This window comes from Varanus komodoensis, unplaced genomic scaffold (assembly GCF_004798865.1).
Source record: "Varanus komodoensis strain SLA01 unplaced genomic scaffold, ASM479886v1 scaffold7_1, whole genome shotgun sequence".
Lineage (NCBI taxonomy): Eukaryota > Metazoa > Chordata > Lepidosauria > Squamata > Varanidae > Varanus > Varanus komodoensis.
The window spans coordinates 17,600,487-17,622,271 of record NW_025336479.1 but is presented as its reverse complement, the minus strand read 5'-3'; the positions used below and the strand labels follow the sequence as shown (position 1 = coordinate 17,622,271).

At 38.7% G+C, this 21,785-nt stretch overlaps 1 protein-coding gene across 1 annotated transcript in view; it reads right to left on the bottom strand.

Annotated features, from left to right (window-relative positions):
- TENM2 (teneurin transmembrane protein 2) overlaps window positions 1-21,785 on the bottom strand; it is a 730,807-nt gene that overhangs the window by 179,628 nt on the left and 529,394 nt on the right. The window contains exon 7 of the mRNA XM_044454098.1: window positions 6,600-6,722. Coding sequence (XP_044310033.1) covers window positions 6,600-6,722 — 123 coding nt within the window. The remainder of the gene's footprint in view (window positions 1-6,599; window positions 6,723-21,785) is intronic.

Here is a 21,785-nt window from a genome sequence, read left to right as displayed (position 1 = left end):
TTCACACCCCACTCTTCAGTCAAAAAACTCCCAGAGTGTCTCATGTGGAATTAGTAATGCAGTTCCTGCTCACAGATGCACTATCTAAAAACACCTCTTTTCTTAACCCGTTATATTCAGGTCTTCGACACAGTGGCAGCTGCCAGCCACAAAACATCAACATTAAGTGGGGGAGGGACCGTGACACTGGTTTCAGCAATCCAGTGACCTCCCTGAGGGCCCCCTGCACTACATGGGGCTGAAGTCAACTGAGGCATGGTCAGGAGAAAAGGGTGCAGCAAGTATACTTCAAAAAAGCATACTGTAGCTTAAAACTCATACTGCCAGTGACAAAGCCTTAAGAGAAGCAATTTAGAATGGGGAGAACATTGTAACAGAGTGCGGAAACCACCAAACAACTGGAAAGTGGGGGCTGAAGGCAAGGGAACTCTGGAAGGTCAAATCTGAGGTTTCCTATCCCTGTCTTAAGACATGTCAGCTGTTTATTCGTGTCTCAAGCTGTTTAGGGCTTTAAAGGTATCTGTCAGCATTTTGAATTGGGCAAATAGGCAGCCAATATAACTTTGCACTGTCTGTACTAACTGAAAGGCAAATAAGCATTTGCAGGTTCTGTGCTGTTCTTCAAGGACAGACCGATGTACAACACAGTGCAAGAAACTAAGCAGGTCATGAAAGACTTCCCCAGATTTGTGCCAGTATACTGGGAGGGTACCAGGGTGGGTAAGGCTGCCATATATATGTACACTCATACTGCCTTTCATTGCAGGTACTGTCCAGATTTTCTGAAGCAAAGTATAGTTAATTACATATAGCATCCCCTCCAGCCAATGGCCTCAGCATACTCGGTGGCCAGGGAATGCTGACTATTGGGATGGGGAACAGAAAACCACAGAGGTGTGGGGAATAGGAAACCATTTACATGTTTAGAATATTGGAATCCCACTGGCGTAAGAACTGGAACAACCAAGAAGAAAGAGAACAATGAAAACTTGTTTATACTGAATTTATATTACAACTATATACCTGAGTATCCTCCCTCTTGCCCTCCTGTCCAGTTAAATAATTAAAATGCATCACTTCCACCCAGGGAAGGGTGAAAATATGTCTGAACAAGATGTAATATATTTTCATGGCTATGCTGAAATGCAGGACCTTCTTAGAAACCTAACACGTAGAAATATTTAAGAATGACAAGGAGACATCCTAAGAGCCATATATAAGCACAACAGAACCTGGAGCTGCTCTAGAAATCCCAGCAGATTTTATTCCAGTATCCTTTGGCGACATGCAAAACTCTACTCTTACCTAGTCGCTCAGCATGCATAGTTACACCTTTTTGATTTTCTGTGAAGGAGCATTTAAAGGGTGACCTTCTCCAGGCTTAAAGAGGAAGAAGAAGGGACCCAGAACTGTTATCAGAGGTATCAAGGGCAAGATAAGGTACCCTGTTCTTCTCTAGGCCCACCTATCCTTCACAGAATATGTGATTAGTTTGTGGTCACATCTTTACCTCTTTCAGGCAGACAAGCAAGATGGCTCCTTCTTAGACTTACCCTGCATGCAATTCCACTGAGCAACAGGTGAACATGCTGGGGGTCTTCCTCCAGTGTCCAGTTCAATACTTCCTTTCAGACAGACAAGCCAGGGTGATGCTGCCCATCTTTTGGAGCAGTTCTTTTTACTGTGCTGCCATACCTATGTCAGACATCCTGACTGGTTTTCTCCCCTAGTCTCTATAGGGAATATTGCAGGTCCATCCCAAGATGTTTACTCTGTTTGACAGGAAAGCTTCAGAAGTCTCTGACAGTGCTCCGCTACTGTCCATGGTGAGGGACACAGCTAGAAATCATTTCTTGATATGTGCAGCTCACTCATGTATTAACTGAAGCCTTGATAATTTGCTAGATTTCTGCTTCAATTCACCATCATCACCAAGGGTGATGTATCTCACGTTATTTAAGTGAGAAGGATGAAGGACCCTAAAACCTTTTGCAAACTAAAAGTAATATAATAATGATACAGGTTAATTATACAGCAACAATAATATTGCTATATATAGCATTATGGTGACTTGAAAGTAGTACATTGAGTTTATTAACAATCCAGGTGCACAGAAATCAAAATCACTACCAGTTCAATCCTGCATGAATTCACATTACCACTTTTTGCTTGTTTGCATTTTAATATGCTCCTAAAGTATAATTTACATGCTATAGCACTTAATAATCTTATGTATCCCAAATACATTGTACATCTTGGTTAAAGAACAGCCTGTGCATGTGCCTAAATACATCAAAGTAAGGTGGATAAGGGGGCTGGAGTTGTGGGATTTGACAATTTGTGCGTTTCTATTTCATATGTCAGAAAACTAAAAAGATGGAAAATAAGATAACGTGTTGCCTTTCATGCTTACTACTTGTACTTGCAAGTTTATTTACCTGATGTACTGATGGTAAAATTGGTTGGTATGTTAATTTTTACAATACAGTATGGAATCTGAGATTTAACAAACTGCACATAGTACAGTGCACTCCATAGGAAGATAAGGACCTCCTCTAAATGAGGGATTTAAGGCATTGTTTTACTGAGGCTTTTTACATTTCCATTGCAGGAGGAAATGTGTGTCCTTTGCCGGCATTTATATTCCTCTGTTTTTCTATGTATTCTATTACGCGACCACAAGCAGGCACTGTGGCATAGCTATAATACAGTAGATTTGCAACAACCTTAGAGTGCCTTTTGTCACAAAGCTTTTCTTCCAGTTTAAATTTAATAAAAGGCTTTCTTTGTTCCAAAACAAAAAAGATTAGGAAAAAAGGCTGGAAAACATGGGGGAGGCTCTGGAGAACAATGGCACTGTGAAAAGACTCTGTAGGCTTCCATGAGAGAGGGATCTTGATTGTGTGATAAATGCCTCATGCAGAGAAGCCCAATATGTGTACTATTTTGAATATTTTTAAAGACTGAGACATCTTGATATTGAAAATGTAGAACTAGAAAGTATTGATTGTTTGTCCACCTCCTTGGCAAGGTATTCTAAATACTGATGTATGATTCACTGAGGAAGTCATTGCTGAATTTAACTGTGGCTTGTATAGCCTTTTCAGTAATACTGCCAAGAAACAGTTCCTGCCCTGTGGGAGCCTTAATGCATTGTCTGAAAAAGTTTCCTTCCTCATTTTGGGACCTGCTCAGACATATATTTGGAAGCCTCTTAATTCTTTACCAGATGGTTGAATGATGATAGTGCTATCGATTAAACTGAGTTCAGGTCAGACTACAACCTTGTTCAGATTATTTTTATAATATATTGTATAGTATAATATATATTATATATTTATAATATATTTTCTATATTGTCCAAATGACAAAGCTCTCTGGGTGGTTTACAACAATAAAACAGAACAAAATACAAACAGCAATTAAAAACAGTAAAATCTCACTACAAAAACTGAAAGCCAAATTTAAAAAACTAATTTTAATAACCAAGAAAGGTTTCTACAAGACCTGTTAAAACAGCTGGTATAACACCCCCGCCCCCCTGCCTCCCGTACTGCTTAAAGCTGTCAAATGCTTTGGCATAGAGAGCAGTTGTAACCAGAATGTCAAATAGGTAGCAATGTTGGCATTAAGTGGGAAGTTTGTTCCATAATTGGGGGGCACCACTGGGGATGCCCTCTTTCTTGTTGCCACCTACCTCAGAGGTAGCAGTCAGAGGAAGGCTGTAGTTGTGGAGCACAGTCTCCTGGCAGATCAGCAACATGCGGTATTGTTCAAAAGGTACAATAACCTTTGCAAATGCAGGAGAGTGGCACAGCTTTTAAGGCATAAACAAAAAAGACTATGCTTGAAAAGTGCTGTCACTGAGGGGATGCTTTGCCATAGAACAAGCCATTAAGCCAGCTACCCTGCCCTTCCAGCTAGAACTACCATTATACCCTACATTTCCCAACCTGCTGTCCTCTAGATCTTTTTGTCTTCAGTTCCCCTCAGCCTCTGTCAACATGGGCAATTGTGAAGAATGCTGAGAGTCACAGTCCAAAACATCTGGCCGAGACTGTCCTATCATGTTGCTTTTATTGTGTTCCATAAGGAATTCATGCATTGTGTTCTAGTTCACAAAAGATTATGCAGCAAGGATCCGTCTATTCTGAAGTGCCACCTTGCTTTACTTTTGGGATTTTTCTAATGAGGGAACATGACTACCACCCAACCCCTAACAGAACTCATCAAATTGGATCAATTCCAAAGCACTGAACACTTTCAGGGTCTCCAAAAGGGGCGGGCAACTTGCAAGAGCTGTTATTAGGAATTAACATTCATATTAATGAACTCATGAATTGCAGAGAGCTGTGCAGTGTGTGAGCGACTTCCAGTTTCCAGAAACAACCTACAAATGCAGCATATGCAGGATGTTATTGTGATGTCCAAACCAACCCAGGCACGTGAGATAGTTTGTGGGTTAAACAACCCAAAGTTAATCCAACTGTAGTAAGCTGTGCTTCGGTTAGACCTCTGTACAAACTCACACAAGTTCCTGTGAGACTGACATATCCATTATGAGTCTCAAAATATATTGCCTATGGCTAAGAAAGCAATTCTCACTTAAAGAGATCCATACTCAGATAACATCAGAATGGCACATTTATTGAGCTTTATAAACATTTAAATCCACAAGCTGATTTGAGAGAAATTAGTTAAGACCGATACCAGTTAGGATTGCTAGCCTTCACCAAGTTATTCTCTGATGGGAAAAATTATCTGCATTCTGGCTGGGCTGGGCTCCAGGACAAAAAATGGTTTTCATAACCATGAGAGAGAGTCTTGCCTAGATGCCTGCTTTGGCATCTTACCCTTCAGCGGGCATCACTGCCTCGGTTCAGCAGATATTAGCCTGCCAGCCATTCAGTCTAGGCGTTTGTGGTCAGTCAATAGGTCTTGAGGGAGTTTCTTTCCTCCTGACAGCAGCTGAATTTCCTGCAACGTCCCTCAGGAAGACTCCCACTCAAGTCAGCAACACTGCCAGCCAGAAGGAAAAGACTGACAGGATGGTATGGGGTTGCTGGGAGAGGCTAGCCAAGTGGGAAAGGGCTGGCAGGATGGTGAAACCAGCATCCTCATCTTCCCTGAGAGAGCCCAGATTTGTCTTCTGCAGCTGCAAGCCTTGGTTGACTTGCAGCTTTGGACCAGCAGATTAAGGCCTGTCAAGCATCGATCCCAAGTGGGAGCGACCAGCAGGCAGGCCTAGGGGGTGTTTCCCTCCTCTTGCAACATTGTAACAAGACAGTGTTAAGCTGGGGCTATCTTATTGCTTATATGGGAAGGGTTAATATGCACATCTCTCAGTTTGGAAGGCCATTATTTTTAAGCACTTGCTGGCTTCATCCTGAGCTCTGTCAATTATGAAAGGTCATTCTACCCAGCCAAGGGAGGCGAGACCTGAAACAGCTGGTGTGTGAAAAGCCTGACAGAGGCCTTCTTAAAAACTGCTGGCCTGGCAATATTAGCCTTAAATTAAGTGAACGAAGAGGAAAAGGCAGCAGACCTTTCAAACTTGTTCTCCTACAATGCCTTGTTGTTTTGATTTCTTTTTAAGTTCACTATTGCAAAGAAGAGCCATATGGGTTCAAATGTAATATTCTTCAAAAAGTCTTTTGGAAGCATAACTTAGTAAAGGCATTGCATTCTTTACTATTTATGAGGTCCTAAATCATCCACTTCTTTCTACTCAGCCCACTCTAGTTTTCAGACTGATAGTAGGAGTTAAATGTGATAATCCTATTCCTCTTTTAGCAAAGCTCTTGTGATTCCAGAATCTGTATGAAAGACAGAAATTCAACAAGTGAACTGTCTCTCAGCTCTTCATTTTTGTGACAAAAAAGGGCTGTTCGTTGCATGTCTGCCTGTCATACAGTTATAAAGGCACAAGGGCTCTGCTGAAACAAAGGCAGCAAGCCTCCTACATTAGAAACAAGGGAGTACATGGAAGATACAGTCTTGCCTTGAGAGATTGTGTGTTTGAGAACTGTCTGTTCAAGTTTAGGATTGCCAGCTGCCCAGGAAAAATGCCCTAGTTTTATCATGTGCTATTAATAATGGAAAATCAGAAAGTGAAGCATTTCATGGTATAGAGATAAATATTAGCACCTGCATGTAGATTGTATCCAATGTATTTTTATTCAATTTTTCTGGATCCAGGAGGAATGGAAGCCATAAATTGTATCTTCTAAGAAAAGTTGGCATAGATTTCCTTGGTTATGTCATTTCCCCCCTTACCATTAGGTATTTCAGCTATCTCACCATGAAGTGCAACAGCCTTTCAGTCAGAGACATGTTGCACTTCTGGGGAAATTTCTCTTCATTCGAAGTTGGTATTCTAGGATATAGAGACTTAAAGCCATTGCTATTAGTGTGGCTGCCATGTCACAAAATGTGCATGTAGCATTCACAGTTAACAAGCATTTCAGTCAAATAATGATTTCAACAAGTTTGAATGAAATGCATTTATTTTAAAACATTAACTGCAACCTGGAATATGTGAAATAGTAGCTTTACAGTTTAGATACTTTGAGGAGCAAAAGATGCAGCTGTTTCCTCACCTTTACCTCCAGATGGCATTGTTGCTACATCATCAGAACCTGGCAATCCAGTCCTTATCCCATTGTTAAAGGTGTGTCCATCTGCCGGTTGTAGCTGCCAGTTAAGCCCAAGCATATGCATTGCTGCAAGAAACAGAAAGCCAGGAAAAATAAAACATGCAATGCATATATTACAAAAGTCATGAGGGAAGAGACAACCATTTTAAATTATAGCAGCTTCAGGAAGATCTTGAAAGGCCAGCTTTTCTCAGAAAAAAACATACCTGAGATAGATCTGTTGAAGTGCTATACAGTGACAACAACAAAGATAGGGTTACAAATAAACATAATTTAGTAAGAAAGGAAGTTGAAAAGTGGATTTCTTACGATAGCTTACTGTAAGTCTCTATATTAAGTATTAAGAAAAACATTCTTCAAAATAAGATTTTACTATTACAGGGGCTATAAGTAAATGCATGCCAGCCTAGAAGACAGTCCCACTGAAATAGGTGGACCTACTGCTGAATAATGTGACTAGAATAAAAAAGGAATGCTACTGCTAAACCTGTACTATGAACAATGCATCTCAAACCAATTCAGAGCTTTTCTCAGTATCTGAACATGTGGAGAGAAGTTTGTTTAATAATCTATTCAATTATTACAGTGAAAAGTTTGGTCTCATGTTTTTATCTTTCCCAAAGAGGCTCAGTAGCTGCACTAGTGGTAGCCAAGGCCGAAGCCTAAATGTTTAAGAGTTGATGACACAGAATGAGAACAGCATTGGTGTCTGTGGCTCACAGTCGTTTGAGATGCTTGCACTTAAAAATGTAGTTTTACTACCAATGTGAATGAGTGTGCTGCTTTGTGCTGAGCACATTCACTGTCAAACACAGGTTCCCTCTATTTATATGCAAGCTGGCCCATAGATGAACATATGCACCATAGGCACGAATACCTTGATCATGCCATCTTCAATTCTCAGGAGGGTTGGGGAACTACTCCATTTCCAATCTAAGATGCAGAAATGAAATCCAGCTTGACAGAGTGTCACTACCCTTAGAAGCCCATAGCGCACTTCATACTTAGGATTGCCTTCATGTATGAATTGGTGTTGTTGCAAAATTACTTTTCTCTGTTTTAAAGCAATGTTGCATGTTGCTGTTCTGTTAGTTTGTTTTAATTTCTGTAAACTGACCACATATATTTGATACAATGGCTGATAAATTGTATGTATGTATAATTAAATGAATGCATACATAACCAAAATAAATGGATTCCTCGCAGGATGTCTACAGCTGCAAAATCTGAACAGGAGCTGTGTTTCTCAGTGTACCGATACTATAAAGTATCAAGATGATCTGTGTTGCTAACAAATGCAAATACCCTTCCAACCATTAAAGCTCAAATGACAGAGAAGTTGTATCAGGCTGCCTGCCATGAGAATGACTGACAAGTGCTTGCTTTGTGAAATTTACCACTGTTGTTTAAAATGCGAGAAAATTTGGGATTTTTCCAGTTCACCTACGGTCCTAAACAGGAATTGATCCAATTTTTTACCTATAGCTTCTGAAGCTCTCTTTGTGATCTGACATACAGGCTTATCAACATTTTGAAACATTTAAAATAGCAGTAAAACCAAAATAAGGAAAAACAGCAACTTATAGATGAAAATGTTGCTATCAGTTCATTTCTTGGTCAGTCAAAACTCTGTCTGTTGGTTTCTGCCTGTTATGCAGCTTTTAAATGCCTAGCAGCCCTGCCAGAAGAAAAGGTGGCTGACAGTAATTGATAGGACAGAGATATTGTAATAATGCAAAGATTCATATCTGGAAAATGACTGCCAGCTTTTCAGCATTATGTCTATCTGCCTTTGAGCTGCCCTTGTGGAAACCTTTATGAGAGTCTTATGCCAGGTTTGGTTTAGAAAAGAACAGCTCAGAGATTACAGGTACTGCTGTTCTGTTTATCACTATTCAATGTTGTTAGGTCATTACACAGAACACACCCATATATATTTCAAATCCCCAGTGCAGTGGATGGTAACATTCTTATTGTCCTTCTTTTCCTGATCAAATAATCTGGTCCATCATTTTCCAACAGGACTCCAGAAATGCAACACTGCAGGTGAGTAAATTGGAAGGTTGTAGAAGTGGGAAGGAGTGGGCCGGAGAAACAATCTCCACCACTGTATCAGCATGTTTAAGAGATATTTACATTTAAGATGTGGTAATGTAAACTTGGTATCCCAACAAGCATTTCTTGTTGGGAAACTAAATACTGATGCCCAAATACACCAAGATATGTAGCACTGTGCCTCATTCTTAGTTGTTCGGATATACCTGAAAAGCTACATCCACTGTTACGTGTGTTGAACTATGTGAGATCAGCTACAAAGCTTGGAGGCGTTGTGCTTCCTAAGAACCATTCATTCCCAGTTGCTTTGTTATTAAAACGTGATATGCTATAATATGATATGATTTCATTGAATCTGTATTTATACCTCATAACTGACTGGGTAGTTGTTGAAGGACTGAGAAGAAGATCTAGTGGGTTAATCTTTAAAACAGTAGTTTCTTATCCTCAGGAGCCTGTAGTTCAAACATGGCAGAGGTCACAAGTGAAAAGAATTTGGTAGGCCTAGTCCCCAATGGAAGTTATGCCTACAGTTCAGAAGGAATGCACAATTCATCACCAATGACAGTGCCTTCTCAAGAGAGGCTTGCAAATGGCTTGGGGGTCAAGAAAAAGGGCCAACAGGGCAGCTGTGTGGAGAAACACACCCAGGGCTGACAACAGTATATCTGATTCTACTTAGGGTGATTAGGCATTTCAAATACATATGAATACCAAAGTGTTAAAACACTACTGAGCTAGTTCTGCAGGACACAATTGGGTAGGCAAATATATTAGTAAGCTTCTCACCAAACAGCTATGCCTGCTTATAGGGAGAAAAGCAAAGGAACATGAGCACAGCTAGACTGAATCTCAGTCCAGATGTTGCTAGCAAGCCACACAAATGTAGAAACACTGAGCAGTAATAAACGGGGATGCTCAGGAAAGAAGAGTATATCCTTCTTATGCTGAGGTCACTGCAGCTTTGTGGGGCATTACTAAACTGTTCTCACACAAAAGTGTCTGGTAAAGGATAAAGAGGCAATCGATAAGTATTAGATGAAATATGTGGAATGACATAGTCATCTGCTTGTGTAAACACAGTAGCCAGTTACATACTATGTTTAGAGAGAGAGAGAGTGTTATCGAGAGCTGAAAAAATGTTAAAGGATCATCATTGTCAATATAGAGCAGAAACTATCCACATCTCATCTTACATGAAAAACATGAGGTTTGCCAAGAGCAGATACTCAACAGATACATTTTTAAGTATAATGACATTCATTTTATAGAATTTCAGTGGTACAGAGGGGTCTTCTTTATAGATGCAAATCAAAAATAATTGGTACTACAGGTGATTACAAGCAAAGCAAGTAACGCTTCTAACAGTGGAAGAGCTGCTCAATATATTTCTATAGAACAGCTGTCAGTTCAGATTGTTAAATATTAGGACTGAGAAAGATGTGAACAAATGCTGTCTCTTCTCACACATTTTGGCTGTTTAAAAGGCTGGCGTGAGTGGTTAGAGCCAGCTTTAGAATGCCAGGAGCTCATCAGGAAGGTGTGCATTGTTACTGACCTGTACATCCAAATCACATCTATTTGGACGCTGCCCTTTGGCTGCCCCTGAAGGCCCAGACACCTTCAAGCATCACTATGCTCTTTTGATACATTGCCAGTCCTCATGTCGTCTTAACAGCCCTGAGGTATTTTTTACCTCATCATGCAGTATAGGCAGCCTTGGAAGATCAAGACAATTCCCAGACCATGCATCAGTTCAGATGCCTCAGGTATTAGTTAGAAGACACCCAGGAGATCTACAGCGCTTAATGCCCCCAAACATTTCTCATAAGATGACTCCTGCCTGCATCAAAGGCTGGTTGTGAAGTGATCATGAAAATGTTCTCGGTCTTAAAGTCCAAGTCTAAAACCTTTGTATGCTGTTGATAGCAAACATAATATGCACATAGTTAATAAACAGCTAATGCCCAGTTTTACTCATGGGACTAGCAAGTTTGGTGAGCTTAGGTGGTACTGTTGATAGTTTTAACGTAATTTTGGAACAACTTGTGGCCCTCCAGGTTTTTTAGCCTACAACTACCATCAATCCTAGTCAGCTCAGCCAATAATAAGAATTGACAGGCGTTGCAAGCCAAAATATCTTGTGGGCCACAAACCACACAGCTTAGAGACTATAACTTAAAGTAATATTCAGGTCAAATCACTTTGGTATTGATACTCATAGATTTAGTCTAATTTTAGGAAGGTTCCAGATAAATCCATCACCACAATAAAAATGAGACACTGAAAATGTATTGTCTGCTATAGTAGGAAAGCAACAGTTGTTTTCTAGTTAGGTTTTACAAGATTCTGGGTTCAAACCTATGCAAGTTAAGTCCTATTTAATTCAAACAGCTCTAGTTCTGAGTAAACATCATACTCTGCAGGACCTTTGTTGCATGTACTTTAAATCACACTGAATTCATGGTTTGGCGTAACATGCTAATGGGAACCTGTACTAGTAAATATTGATTTAAAGCCTTATCCTTGCTGCCTGATACTTGGCCTCCACAGCATCGGGCAGGATTAGATAAAGGCAATGGAAAATGGAATCCTTTCTTTTTGTATGTTATCCATCCACCTGTACTTCTGCCACTACATGGGAGAAGAGTGGAATTAATGGCTATCAACATAGTTATTGTTGAAGGATGAATGATACAAAGCCCAGTCCAATTGCACTAAAGTCCAGATTCCACTAAAATGTAATATTGCTTCCTTTTGGATTCCTGTTTCTAGAACCTATAAAAACATTGAGAAAGTAGTAAAGGAAGTCATGTGATTATTTGCAGTATGCCTACATGTAGAAGAGATTTTGGGGAAATAAACACAAAAACCTCTTTCCAAACTGAGTCAGTGATTTTTCTTCTCCAGGCCTGTACTGCGTGAATGGAATGGAATGAATTTTCAAAGAAATGTACGACAGATACGCCCACAAATCCCATTAGCAGTAATGGGATTTGTGTGCCTATCACCCATGCAATGCTTTGAAAATTTACCCCTCCGTGTCCAATTTCAGTCTTTCTGCTTCCAAAATACTTGAAAAGCTTACACACACTTGGAATTACATTACAGTTAAAAAAATCACAAGATCTAGCTTCAAATTCCCTGAAGCACCACCAGAAAGCATGTTTAAAGAGAGGTGGAACAATAGCAACAATCTGTATTATCATTACTTTTCTATCTACTACTCTGACAGCAATGAGAACAAACTTCTGTTTTATTCTCTTTCTGTATTTCCTCAGTCAGTCCTCCTTGCAGAAATGTTTTGATTTTGTGCCACTTCCCGAATGCAATTTTTGTCACAAGAATGATAACAGCACTGCATGCTGCATTCAGAATTTGAAGTCTCATGACAAAGACCGTGCAAGAGAAACATAATGCAGCAACACTATTCATCCATTCTTTTGACAGACCTTAGATTGTACAGAGCAGAAAATTGGCACAAGATTCATCAATTCCTGAAACCAAGTACAATGAGCGTTCTTTTTGTGGCAACCTTAAGATTCAAAATGCAACCTTCTTTGCCAAAAGCCCTCCTTGGCTACAGGATCTAAAGAAAGGACAAGCACAACAGTTTGTATTTTATATGGAGAAGAACAAACATGTTTAAAATAATTTACTCTTTGTCAATTCCATGCATGTCATGTTCCATATAAAATGGGATTTCAGACATTATATGCATTGGAAAATATTCTTCAATATCTATTAACATATGCATTTATTTAATTCACATCTCATTGTATCAGAAGAACTCTGAACATGTAATAGCTCACTGAAAATATAGGAGAACTATTTAATTGGACACACAACTGTGGCAGTAACTTATACAAAATTTCCAAAATTGCCATTGACCAGGCAGACTGATTGAATTCAGTCTTGAAAAGTGGTGCTAGAATTAGCATTGCAGTTATATGCATTGTAGGCATCTCCATTGTATGGGATACCCATAGTCCTGGCTTCTGGAACCACAGACATGAACTGGCCGCTACTAAATGCAATCTCCTAGCAGCCAGACAGACCTAGCACCATGTAGCAGCAAAGATCCCCACCACTCCAGGTTTGTGCCACACCACCCAGCCAAGCCTGTGCCCATAAGGTCAGGCCCTCCCCAGACCTGCTGTTTGAGAAAATACAGAATCAAAATTCTTTTTCTCCAATAGCTAGATGAAATTGTAGCTGTAGTTAGGATGAGTTTAAAATGCATCTAAGGAACAGAAGAAACAGCCATACTTTTACTTGACAGTTTTCTCTGACTGTTCTCAGCAGGAATGAAATTGGCTAGGAAGCAGGAAAAGTGTAGAATCGTAAAATAGATATTTTAGGAAAACATTGTAGGAACATCTAAGATAGTATAACTTTACTAGATGTGCATTTGCGGCCAAGATAAATTTGGAACCATTGTAGCATACTCAAGGCAGGATTAAACTTTAGGCTAAGTATGTGGTAAAACAGCATTCCTGCTGTCGTGTAATTATCTGAGAGTGCCTCTGGGTGAAGAATGGAATATGCTACCCTGTGCCAGCTTCTTTTAAAGCTCTTCACAGTTCAAAATATGGTGGCTATTTTGTTATCACAAGAGAGGAACAGTAGCCAAAACCCTAACTATGGCAAGTTTAAAATACATAAGACACAAAATGACCGTGAATGTTCTATCACAATGTTTAATTAGCAATTTAAGCATAAGGAGGTAGAATTTGAAAAGGGTTAAAAGTGGATTCAAAACCATGGTTACAAAGGAGTATGGTTAGCTGAAAACCAACCAATATATAGTATCACTGCACATGCAACACTAAGCTACGAGTATGTCAAAACAGCAAGGGTCAGGAGTGGAAGAAGCACACATTTCAGGGGCCAGCTCCTGTGATTTGCAGTGAACCTGCATAGCAACTAGATCAGATGCATCACTTTTGCTTAAACTTTTAATATGTACCAAGCCACACTCTCAGAAATCACAATTTATTAGGATTTTTAAAATATGGACAGTATATGATACCATTAGCATCTAAGCAAAATTCAAACTGCTCTAATACCTGTAACAAGTAAGAAGAAACAGGTACACAAGAGATGGCTATAAATCAGCTAAACCTTCTACTTGCCTCAGTTCTGGAACTAGCATCTGTTTATTTTTTTCTCTTTACTTTGTATCTTCAAAGGACACTATCAAAGTAATCATTTATTAGTATTTCAATTTTTTTCCTGAATACAACTATAAATTAATCATATCTTATGAGAGACCTAATTGTCAGGTGATCAGTTTTGAATCTGATGGTAAGGGTGGACAGATGGTAGATCTGAATCTACAGAAGGATCTATGGGTGAGTTGCAACCATTTCTGACTTCTACTTGTTCAACAATAGGAGTAGCAAAATGATACCCTCCACTACTACCATTATATTTAAAATGTTTTTATTTAAGGTTTCTATAAACTGTTTGATTAGCAACAGCTCTCAGAATGCTGTATGCAAATTAAAATAATCTAAAATTACAAAAACATACAGTATATCACAGGGTGGTCAAAGGCTATCAACAATAACAATAGTAATATAATGCAAGAATATAACCAAATCACACCATCCAAATGACCAATAGGATAAAAATCAATATAAAATCCAGTGCCATTACTTAACCATTAATTTAACAATGACTAAAGTGTACTACTGAAATAAACTTGGTAATCAGAATGGCTGTAAACTGCATTCACTTATTATTTTCATTCATCCATCTAGTACACAAATACATTCCTGATCTCAGAATTCTTTAATTGTCAGTGCACCATCTTTTGTTCCAGGCTTTAATTGGCGAATCTCAGGGTACTAATTTAAAAAAAAAAGTAGATTCCACATGGCTAAGTTTGGTTATGCTTGTCTAAACCAACATGCCTGCTAGCTGGCTTCCAAAGGCTTATTTCATTATTTCTCTCTCGAAAGTGAAAATTCCCCTAGTGTCACAGAGTCGCACAACAAAAATATTTAGATGAATGGGGGAAGGGTACATGAAAACATGGTCTGAGCTTACTTATAAGCAGGTCATACCCATGTTTACTCAGAAATAAGTATGCTTACTGCAGAATTTTGTTTAGAGTTAGTAGTAGTGGTAAGCAGTCACTTATAAGCAGTTATTCAAAACTGTAGGGCACGATCCAGCCAATGGAAAAGAATTAAATGCAAGTTATGTCTAGGAAGGCCCCAGGATATCCTGACCAGACAGTAGAATAGGTAAGCTAGTTAATTTTAGAGCAGAAAACTGTGTTGCTGCTGTTTTAAGATTCCATTCATCTTAGTGCACACACAATCTCTCCTCCATAAAGCCAACAGTGGAATACTTAAGAGTTATCTAGATTTTACACTAGACAGTCTATGATATAGGAATAAATAATTCCACATGGGGACTCTCCAATGTGCTTAATTTTGGTAGGGGATTTTTCAACAAAACATAGCAGTTAACATTTAATGATTTATGTATACATGCTATCATAATGAAAAAAGTCAGTTAACTTAAGCAGGGAGTTAAAGATGCAAACATAATTTTAGACTGGGTGCACAATCTTTATTACTAGGAGATTTTATTTCTTTTATCAAAAGCAGTATTACAAAGCTGATCCTCATTAATTTTAAGAAATAATCATTTCATAGTATTTCAGTACATGAAAAGTTCTGCTCCTGCAGATCAGCTTCTGTCCTTAAATACTCCTTACATTTCCAGTTACATTTGGTTTAGCTGAAGGTTCTTCTACCTGCTTTAATTTGCGAAAAAAATGCATCTGATTGTATGGTCTTAATCGGTTACGGAGTACCATAAGTGGCTGTCTATACTAATCTTGTCACTTACAAGTGAAATCTAGTGTACTAGTACTTTCTAACACAAATGGATAAAGTTAAATTGAGAAATATACTCATCAGTATAATGCCCTAACATAAACCTTGTTACTGCTAATTTCACTTTTTAAAGCTATATTTTCTATTCAAAAACTAGCTTGGATATAAATTCATCTACTCTGTCTTCTTTCTTTCTTTCTTTCTTTCTTTCTTTCTTTCTTTCTTTCTTTCTTTCTTTGTATGTTTTGCAAAAACTCTATGTTAGCCTCCAATTTGGCAGTCTGACAAGCTTACCCCAAATGCACTTTTAGGTTGCAGAATTTATTTATTTATTATTAGATTTATATCCTGCTCAATTAGCCAAATTGGCTCTTACACAGAATTTAACCTATAACATAGTCATCCTGTGATATTTTTGCTTATTGTCACCTGCACATTCTCCTCAAATTTCAGCCATTTACCACTTACCTTTCTGGGTGGAAGCAAAAATATTCGAAGGATCTACTGATTATATCATTTAAGTGTTTTGTGCCACAAACATAAGCAACTTCCTGGGGTATAAAATTTACCATTGGTTTTTTCAAAGAAAACTATTTTAAGTATTCTGGCTGTTAGCTGGTTTGCACATGAGATTTCATAGGGGGACATGGCATTTCACCAGAGACAGATTTTTTATTAGAACCCCCCCCCCCCAAAAAAAAACAACTATATTAGCTTGGAGTAATCAATGCAATTTTGCCTAAACTTTCACCTCGATAGTTTATGGATGTGATCTCATCACGATCTTCTGCTCTGTGGGAAGAGTGAAGAGATGAAGGCTTGGGGAAACGGGACCAACATCTCATTCAACTTTGGAGATGAGCCTGAATGGATATTTCCACCCTGACTGCAAGGTGAGGGGGTGAGAGATTGGAGATTTGATCCCTGGCTATGAAGTTGTAGCACTCCTGACTTTGTAGCTGGGGGATCTGAGCAATGCTGTTGCTGTCCTGATGCTGCCTAATGGCCACAGGATTGCTTTGTATGATACTTTTCTAATACTTTGAATTTAAGACCCATGTCTTACTGTCATTTAAAACTGTGTGACATTTTACCATCTCAAGATACATGGGAAAATAGCTGATATTTTTAGAAACGTTTTTGTATATTTTTAGGGTTCTTGGATAACATAGGGGTTATGTGTAAAAAAATAAAAAAATTAGATGCTTTAAATGTTTCCAAAACATTGTTTTATATACATGCTCCTATCCAACAATAGCACTTTTCAAGATGGATACAACACAGTGGATGTAAATTTCTAGATGAAATTAAGGATGAAATGAAAAAAGAAGACCTCTGGCCATGCAGTACATTATGAAATAGATTATAAAGTCACATAGGACCACTGAGAAAATTGGGATGGGGAGGCTGCAGGGGTAAAAGGAATTTTTTTTACCAACAGATGCTGTTCCACTGATGGAAAGACACTATTAGAAAGAAAAGAACAATAACCTAAAGAAAAAAAGACTGAGAAATTGGGATGTATATATTAATCACAACAAAAACTGATAAATGTACTCACACAAAACACATCTATTTATTTTATAAAAATTATTTATATTATTTATATTATTATTTAATTAATTATGATTAAAATTATAATTTTATAATTATTTTATAATTATTTGATAAAATTATTTATTTTATCAAAATTAAAAATGGAGGAATTACATAAATAAAATACACAACATTAAGATAATCATATATCAAACATACCAACGCATTTCAAATATACATTCTTCAGTATGAATGAATAGAACGCAGTTGGAGGAAAACTTTTGCTGAGTCTGATTGCACACAGGTTGGAATTCATTATTGAGTCAACTCTGAGACAGCAATGGTGGCAAAATGGGACTTCTTTTCCACCATTATTGCACCTTCTCAATGTCACCCAGCAGAGCTTTTCTGTGTGTTTCATGGCCTGCTCCATGGGCCAGGGAGTGTCTAGGGAGGGACACGGTGGAACCTTTAGTAGCACTCTGTGATAAGTTTGTGTGGCCATTTGAAAATAAAGTCACTTTGGTCTGTCCTGAATTGGATACCAGAATTAATGCAGTTCCAGTGAATGAGTTTCAAGTAGTTGAGTTATGGGGATTCAGGCAAGGTGCTTGTTAAAGTCTAGTTGCTTTTGCTCTACATATCTGTGCAACCATTAACACACCAAAGTAGTGACTGAATGCCACTCAGGTTCCAACATCAGAAGGGCAAACAAGCAATGGTGCCCTTGGGGAGAATGTTTATTAAGTTGTTATAATCCCCAAATTCACAAAAATCACTCCTAGTTGGTAGAGGGGAGAAACAACTCCAGATACAATTTACTCAAGCATCAGCAGAATACCACTGAGGTTTTCTACTGGCAGGTAGCAAAAACCAAGAGCCTTAGTCATGTTTTATACATATGGAATTTAATGCACTAATGAGAACTAGAGAACCAATAATCTTTCCTCTTTCACTACCAGATGTAACCCTTAAGCACTGGGGGAAGTCAAGGGAAGTCATATAAAACGGGTGTCAAGTAACCCCAGTTGTCTGGGGTTATGACTGTTTCTGTACCATGTTTCCTAAAGTGTATAGATCTCTGGTCAATTATTTCACAGCATACAACATTGAAATGGAACTGCGAGATAATATAACAAGTGAATAGTATTACTGACCATGCAGTAGCATAGATATATCTGTATTCTAGGATGTGCCCAGAATCTTTCTCAGATAAACCAAAACTGCATTGCCAAAACAGACTCCGAATTACTTTTTGTCCCGCTGGATGCAGACAGACTAAGGGCGGTTGCTCACTGCCAAGGAGCAGGGCTCCTGAAAGAGTAAGCTTGCTGTAGCATCCCTCCCCACCCCCTCCACTGATCATCCTGAGAGGCTAGAAAGGAAACAAGAGTACGGGCTGACAGCTTAGCTCAGCTTGAACTCTCATTTTTCACACGGAGCTAATTAAAAACTGAAATTAGTTAAATATGGAAATGACACTTGCAAGCACTTTAGCACAGTATTCGTAAAATCCCTCCAGAGTGCTGCCGCATTACCTGCTGCTTCGAAACTCCCCAACTGAATTTCACAGTTAAAAGGCTGAGCAAAGGGAAAGTTATTACTGAGATTTCCAATTCAAAATGTGGCTGTAAAATTCCAAATTAAATTTCATGGTTGCCCTTGGAATAAGCTGGGGACGTTCTGTGCAGTCCAATGATATGGTACGCAAATAATGTCCCCATGTGCATGCTCTGATTATCTCACCTTTAGGCACAGTGCTAGTTTTGCCAAGGTTCTGAAACTCATAATGCATATGCTACTGTAGAAATTATGAAAACAGAAAGTCTCCCCTGGTGGAAAACTAGGCTATATAAAGGATGGATTTTTGCAATTTAACAGCAAGCACGTCTGAAGCTTAGAGCCCAGGACTTGAAATATATTCTATGCTTCATAATTTTAATATAGGTTTGTGATAATCCATCAACTTCATAACAGATAGGAGAAGGTCTGACAGTGCAATAAATTACGTTGCAGGTAGCATCACAGGGCAGGCAGGGTAACTGGAAAAAAACACATCATTTTCGCCTTGATCCAGAAATCGCGATCCTTGCAAAAAACAAAACAAAACAACCCAGCTTCCATACGATCATCAGGGACAGCAAACATAAATCAGACATACATCTGAAAATAGCAGTTGTCTATCTGTGCTCCATCACTTTCAGTGGGATGCAGATGGGATGCAAAAAGTAGAAGGGAATTTGCATTTTAGTGTGCATACAAATACACATTCCAGTGAAAGTATCATATTAATTCTAGATTTGCATGCACATTCAATTTATGCTTGCAGTTCTTTATATGGTTGCAGTCTGCTTCTACATATGGATCTCCTTATCTAAAATAAGGTGCTTAACGTATTATAAGCGTTAAGTATTTATATCAAAGATCTTATAGAACAGGAACAATGATGGACAATAGCTTTTTGAACAAAGCAGCATTCATCGTAATTTCATTCTGTGATCATGAGACTGACTTTGACTCACAAAAGCAAGGTTGCTTGCCCAAGGGCGAATTATAATTTCTGTGTGCAATTACAATAAACCTGCCTGCACAGCAGAACATTTGTGATGTGAATCAAGAGTTTCTGGATGTCCATCTACTTCCAAAAGAACTGAAGTGCTGTGATTTTATTATTTTTCCTAGATCCCTGCCATTTACCCTCAAGGCAATCCATTCCTACTGGTTTCCAGTCACTATTATGCCAACAAATCCCTATGTAGAAAGACTGGCAAGAGAAGTCACTTACAGCAAAAGCCACTGTTCCACCACAAATCAACTGGCACAGAACACAGAGCACAAGTTAAGGTGCCAGAATCACTTCTCTGGCACTGATCTGTATAATCTGTGTATCACACCAGGCTTTGCTAGTCTAGAGAGCCTCAAATTCATCTCAGCTTACACAGCTGGGAGCTGGGGCTGTTGCAGCTGTGGCATCGGAGTGTCTTATTATGTTTAATTTTGAATGTGAAATTTCAAACTCATGCAAATGAAATTGCCCAAGGCTTCAGATTAGCAAAACCCTGGATACCATTTACAGTCATGACCACCCCAGTTTGATGTTTTAAAAACAGGTGTGAGGGTGGGTATTTCCATTGTCAGAATTGATAGCCTCAAAAAAGCCTCCTCCAGACAAACTGGGCTTTGAAATTACAAGAAAGAACTAAATGGCTCTAAGCCCAGTTTCAGCAAGAGTCTTGGAGAGGTAGGAGTATTCCATGTTTATTAAGGGAAGATGTGGGATAGGAAAATTGCTTGCTCTTAGTAATTGTGCAAATGACTGGGAAGATAATCAAGGTACAGAACAAAGAAATGATTTAAGAAAATAAATCAGTATTTTGCAAACATAATATTTAACACAGTGCATTGTTTCTGCTTATTTTGTCATTTGACAATCAATTTTCCAAATTGAAGTTTTCATACCCAGAGTATTATGAAGTACTGCAACATTAATGCTGTCAACAAAGTCTGCCCTATCAAAATGTATATTATGATTATGATTCTACCAATATGCTACATTCTACAGCAAAACAATTGTTTTATGATTCCTTGATATATAAAAAAGGCCAGACATCATGCACACATATAAGTGAATGATCCTATTTTTCCTAGAATCTGTGGACTAACTCTTTAAATAATGTGATTGCCAACAGTATATGTTATGTTTTCATGCAGATATTTTCAGCAACAGCACCTGTAATTTGAAGCAACCCATCTCATTGCACTAGTTTCCCCAGTGATTCTGTACTGTATGCAAGCACATGTGACTTGTCAGTTTCTCCCATTCATGATACCGTCTACTGCGGATGCTATCTGGCAGGCTGTATACCTTTGCAATCTTTCCAGGGTATGCATGATTGACAAATGCTAGCAAAAATGCTGCTGGGTGCTGCAGCTAGCCAGCCATCAAGCTGGTGTGGTACCATATTCTCACTGAGGGAAAGCAGACCATTCAGCCACAGTCCTTTATCAAGCTAAATCTGGGTAGAGGGGAATCCCAGACCACCCACTCCAAGCTTTCCTTTTACATCAGGCAGAGCAATGCAGAGAAAAATGCAGAGTTCTTCTCCCTTACCTCCATGTGTATGCATGCTTCTGCCTGAAGAGAAATTATAAATGACACTTTTCAAAGGGACTATGTTATTTTTCTGGCATAGCTCTGATTCTGAGTAAAGGCGCTGATTTCTAGCCTTACGCCCTTTCTCTTTTGATACATATGAAGCCTGATACTATGGAAAACCCAGTGAGGGTAATTTTCACTTTAGGGGGTGGTCTTCATCCAGTCCCCTTAGAAAATGGCAGAGATTCAAATGCAAAGAATGTACATGAATTCAAAGGGCCAAGAATGTGAAAATACTCTGAACAACAAGATTTTGCTAGACATTCAGGCTTTTACTTTAGAAATATGTGCTTTTAAAAAACAAACAGCCACAGGATAGTACAGTCACAGTCCAAATTTGAGGTAAGATGTCTAATTTCAGTATTCCTGATTTTTCCAAGTTGGCCAGATAAGGCACTTTAGTCCTAGGCCTAAAAAAACAAGAGACCCATTTACCTCAGCAGATACCTTCTCCCCTGTAGACCCATTCAGTCCTTAAGGTGGTTTAGTGATATCTGGTAAGATACTCCTGGTGGTGCTATATACTTC